The following is a 4708-nucleotide window of genomic DNA, read 5'->3' as shown; positions in this document are numbered from 1 at the left end:
TTGAGGTCTTCTCACAATACATACTTCCCTTGCACCACACCATATCCTTCTATTGGCCTTTCACAATGTCCAAAACCCAACTTGATGTTATCCGTTGTGTTTTTATATACATGCTCCATTCCTCATACTTTGCTTTGAGGGGGTAGGTCTCAATCAAGAGGGAAGCACCTCAAGGTAGCAACTTGCATGTAGGGCATGTGCTCCATTCTTCATACTTTGCCCTGAGGTGTTAGAGGTGCCAATCAACAATGTCAATGAAGAGGGAGGCACTTCAAGGTAGCAACTTGGATGTCATGAGATGTGAAAAACATAGAAGGGAGAATGTGTTAGATTCAATAAGAGAACAAAAAAACCTATGATAGCAGGTTGCATTAATGGATGGGTGTGCACAACGAGAGAACTACCATGGTTTTAGACACTATCAACTTGTATGTGGAGCTTACATTGTATAAATTGTGTTGCTTGCTTAAAAGAGATGCGTAGAGAAATGAAAATTGTATATACCAAATCAAGACTTAAGGAGAATATGAACTTGTTTGTGGAGTTCCATAGTAAAAATTAAGTGTTGCTTACGTGGGAGATATACATGAGACAGGAAAATTATAAATAATGAATTAGGACTTTTGACTTCGTAGCCTTTGGTCTATGTTATTATTTAACAAAAATCTTGCACATGTCATTACATGACATAGAGAGAAAGAAAAGGGAGCACAATGAGAAATAACCAATGTTGACAGGAAACTCGTGTTTAATGTAAAATGAATTGCAAAATTTTTAAGAATACATGTAAAATTTAAAGAAGGTTTAGATCCATCAACTTTACAAAACTCTATTATAAAAATGACAAATACATATAATTTGATTTAAAAATCTCTCCAAAATTTCTAGTCACGCGAGAGAGAGAGAGAGAGAGAGAGAGAGAGAGGGATTTGGCAGCAATTCAATATAAATATTTTATGAGTAGCTGAACGGGGGCTTTATGATAAGCCGGACAAGTCGACGGAGGTCGGAATCGGAGGAGCCACCCTCCGCCACAGCCGTGGATGCCAATTCTTTCAGCGACGCCGCGATCTGTCGGAGGCGATCGCATTGCATCAAGCGGCGGATCTGGACTTCCACGTGGCGCGCGCTCAAGGACCCTTCCTCCGCCTCGTCATCGTCCTCGAGGGCCAGGCCAAAGCGCCAGGAGTCCACGATGCAGCGCAGGTTGAGCGGCTGGTCGCCGAACTTGGGGCGGCACAGCACCGGCACGCCCGCCGACACCGCCTCCAGGGTGGAGTTCCAGCCGCAGTGCGACAGGAAGCCGCCCACGGAGGCGTGGGCCAGCACCAGGGGCTGCGGGGCCCACGCCACAACCAGCCCCCGGTCGCGAGTGCGGGCCCGAAAGGCCTCCGTCAAGACAGCTACGTCGTCGGCGGCACCCGCCACCAGGTCCGGGCGGAGAGCCCACAGGAAGGGCGCCCCGCTGGCCTCGATGCCGACGACCAAGGATTCGAACTCGGGGCGGGAGAGGCAAGCGAGAGTGCCGAAGCACACGTACAGGACGGACGCGGGCGCTCGAGCGTCTAGCCACTCTAGGGCCTCGTGCCGGATCGCCTTTTCTGATTGTTGTCCGCTTTCCAGCTCAGCAGCTCGCCTGTCCAGCGGCCCCACGCACAGTACGTCCGGCTTTCTCCCTCCCCCTTCCACCATGTCCCTTTCGAGCTCCCTCACTGTCGCCTCCTCCAGCCCCTCCATAGTGTTCACTACCACCGCCGCCGCCCTCCCTAACCCCGGCTGCAGAAATGGCCTCCTCATCATCTCGTATATTGCCTCCCCCACCAGCTCTCGCCTGAACACAACCGGCGTGTCTCTCAGCCTGTGTGGCGGCACCCCCGGACATATGCTCTCGATCACAGCTCCCTTATCTGCGTGCACAGATCACATGGACATCAGCAAAGAAGAGCAGCACGCTTTCACCTACTGATATACATGGCGACAACATCGGGTCTACCTAGAACCAAAATGCTGTGCATGAAGTTGCATGCACATGTCCGTTTCATTCGCGTTAATGCGCAAAGCCAGAGATCCTTATAGAAATTCCTCCTGCTGCTGATTACACTCTCACAGCCTACAGGACTACTGAGATAGGAGCAGATCCTTATATGCTATCAGCTGAGATCAAGGCTCATCTCACCTTCGGGTAGCTGGTACGAGCCTCCAAACACCTTCACATGGTAAGCCAGGTTCGCCGCCGACTGCGTCCAGAACGCCACTCTCGGAATGCCGTATTTGTCCGCCAATGTCTGCGCGAACGGCAACCGGATGTCCGCGATCAGGCACGTCAGGCGAGGAAAACCCTCCAGCCGCATCAGTGCTTCCATGACGCCCTCCACCTCCTCCCCCATTCGCGAATCTATACTCTGCAGGCATTGCTCGAGGCTCTCAGGGGCTCGCATGTCGGGAGGAACGACGCAGGACGTGGACGGCAGAGAGAGGAAACGAAGGTTGGACGGCGTGGAAGACGCCGGCATGCGGGCATGATAGTGAGGAGTATTGAGGAAGGAGATGGCGATGTCATGACGGGCAGCGAGCTCGCGGGAGAGATGGAGGAGGGGATTGATGTGGCCCTGGAAGGGGAAGGGCATCGCCAACACATGGGGACGTCTCGCACCGGTCTGCTTCAGCTCCTTTCCCTCCATTGCAATTTGCTACATCAAGCCCAAGAGAGCTTTTACCAAAAAGTTCTTGCAGTTCGTAGGCTGCATAAATATCGCAAAGATCAATGATGTCAACGTCCAAGGCCCGTTCTATACTAGAGAGCGGCCCACTCGGCAATGCTAGAAAATTAGGTTGACACGTGCATTCGAGTTTAGATAGCGAAATCATATGTATTTTTTATATAAGTTTTAGTTTCAAGTAACAAAAATAAATAAATCTTATTTTATTAAATAGTATACAAATAAAAACTTGTATATAAAATCTTAGTACTATATTATTTTGGTTGTAAGTTAAAAAAGCTTCGAATTTTTTAGAGAGCTTCTCCAACCTACCCCTTGCCAATCTTTCTTATTTTAATTAAAATCTCGTTTCCCTCACTTCTAATCACTCCCTTTCTCTTCCTCCTCTATTTTTCAATTAAACCCCCCCCCTCTCCCTCTCTCTCTCTCTCTCTCTCTCTAAAATTAAGTCAAACTTTTCACATGCGTCTATTTCTTCCCCTTTTTAAATCAAAAGTCTCTCTCTCTCTCTCTCTCAACTTTTTAATTTAAACTTTTCTTCTTCTTTTTTCTTTTTCGAATTAAATATTTTTAAAATTCATTTTTCAATTTGAAACATTTTTAACATAGCTTTTCACATACTTTTAGAGAGAGAAAAGAAGAGAGGGACAAACAAAGAAAGAGGAAAGATAAAATCTAAAAGAAAGTGTGTGTGAGAATTTAAAAACGAAGAGAGAGAGAGAGAGAGAGTGAGTGAGAGGGAGCGGGGAGAAGAAAAGAGAGGAGAGAGAAAGAGAGAATAAAAGGAGAGGGAGAGAGAGTGAGGAAAAAGAAGAAAACAGAGAATTAAAGAGAGGAAATATCAAATTTGAGAGAGAGAGAGAGAGAGATAAGAAAAAAAATTAAAGAGAGAATGAAGCGGGAGAGAGAGAGAATAAGAGAGAATTTTAGAGAGAGAATATTAAATTTGAGAGAGAGAGAGAGAATAAAAAAGAAAAAAGAAGAGGAGGGGAGAAGAAAAGGGGAGAGAGCGAGAGAAGAAGAAGAAGAAGAAGATAAAGAAAATGAATACAGAGAGCGAGAGTTATAGAGATAGGAAATATAAAATTCAAAAGAGAGAGCGAGAGAGAGAAAGAGAGAGAACAAGAAGGGAAAAAAAATTAAAGAGAGAATGAAAAGAAAGAGAGAGAGAGAGGAGAGGGAGAGAGAAGGAAAAGGGAAGAGAGAGGGGGTAAGAGAGAGAGAAATTGTAATGAGCGGGATATATGGGAACTAGGGGTTAGATACTTAGTCACATTGACCAAGGTATATAAGGTATCAAAGACCAATTAATGGCATCTGGATATTATCAATAACATACTCTTCACCTTCATCTCTAGCTTCTATGGCTTCCTCCTTTCTTCCCTCTTTCTTGTATTTCTCTCTCATCTTCTAATCTTTCTTCTTCTTTCATTCTCTTCAACTTATTCTTCTCTCTTCTCTTAGCTTCATTCATTACAAGGTATATCAGAGCATCAAGCTTTGGTCATTTTTTTATTTCCTCTTTCTCCATCTAGTTTGCTTTTCAAATCTGAAACCCTAGTTACTTAAGTCACATGTACAAGTAAAGCAGTACCATATTTAGTTACGGCTTTTTGAAGCAACCACGAGCTATGGTTGGAAACTCGAGGTAAAATGGCTAACTTAGCATGTTGTCACTCCTTTGCATGCAATTTTTAGGCATTCCAAGACCAAACTTGTAGACTTAGGAGTTAAAAGATGGCAAAAATCTCAGTTACTTTTTGTCTCAGCCCCCTTCTAAAGCTGCCATGGCTGCTAGCCAAAAGAACCTCCAAGATCTCTTCTCATCTACCTGGAAGACATCAGTCACCACTCCATCTTGATTTCTTACACTCCCAGCACAATTGGTTGTAAGTTCGGAAAGCTCTGAACCTCTAAAGGGTTTCCCAAACCTACCCCCTTCCCAATCCTTTCCTTTTTAATTAAAACCCTATTTCTCTCACGGTTAA

At 45.3% G+C, this 4708-nt stretch overlaps 1 protein-coding gene across 1 annotated transcript; it reads right to left on the bottom strand.

The window, feature by feature from the left end:
* Positions 1-925: 925 nt before the first annotated feature.
* LOC148017297 (UDP-glycosyltransferase 85A7-like) lies at positions 926-2741 on the bottom strand. Its single transcript, XM_087662628.1, has 2 exons — positions 2177-2741; positions 926-1907 (listed from the first exon to the last, which is right to left on the bottom strand). The coding sequence occupies exons 1-2, from the start codon at positions 2679-2681 to the stop codon at positions 955-957; spliced, it is 1458 nt and encodes a 485-aa protein (XP_087518754.1). The 5' UTR covers positions 2682-2741; the 3' UTR covers positions 926-954.
* Between the last annotated feature and the right edge of the window lie 1967 nt (positions 2742-4708).

The sequence above is a fragment of the Lygodium microphyllum genome, chromosome 22 (genome assembly GCF_053477565.2).
Source record: "Lygodium microphyllum isolate KBCC chromosome 22, Lygodium_microphyllum_v1.1.10, whole genome shotgun sequence".
Taxonomy (NCBI): domain Eukaryota; kingdom Viridiplantae; phylum Streptophyta; class Polypodiopsida; order Schizaeales; family Lygodiaceae; genus Lygodium; species Lygodium microphyllum.
This window is presented reverse-complemented; position numbering and strand designations above follow the sequence as displayed.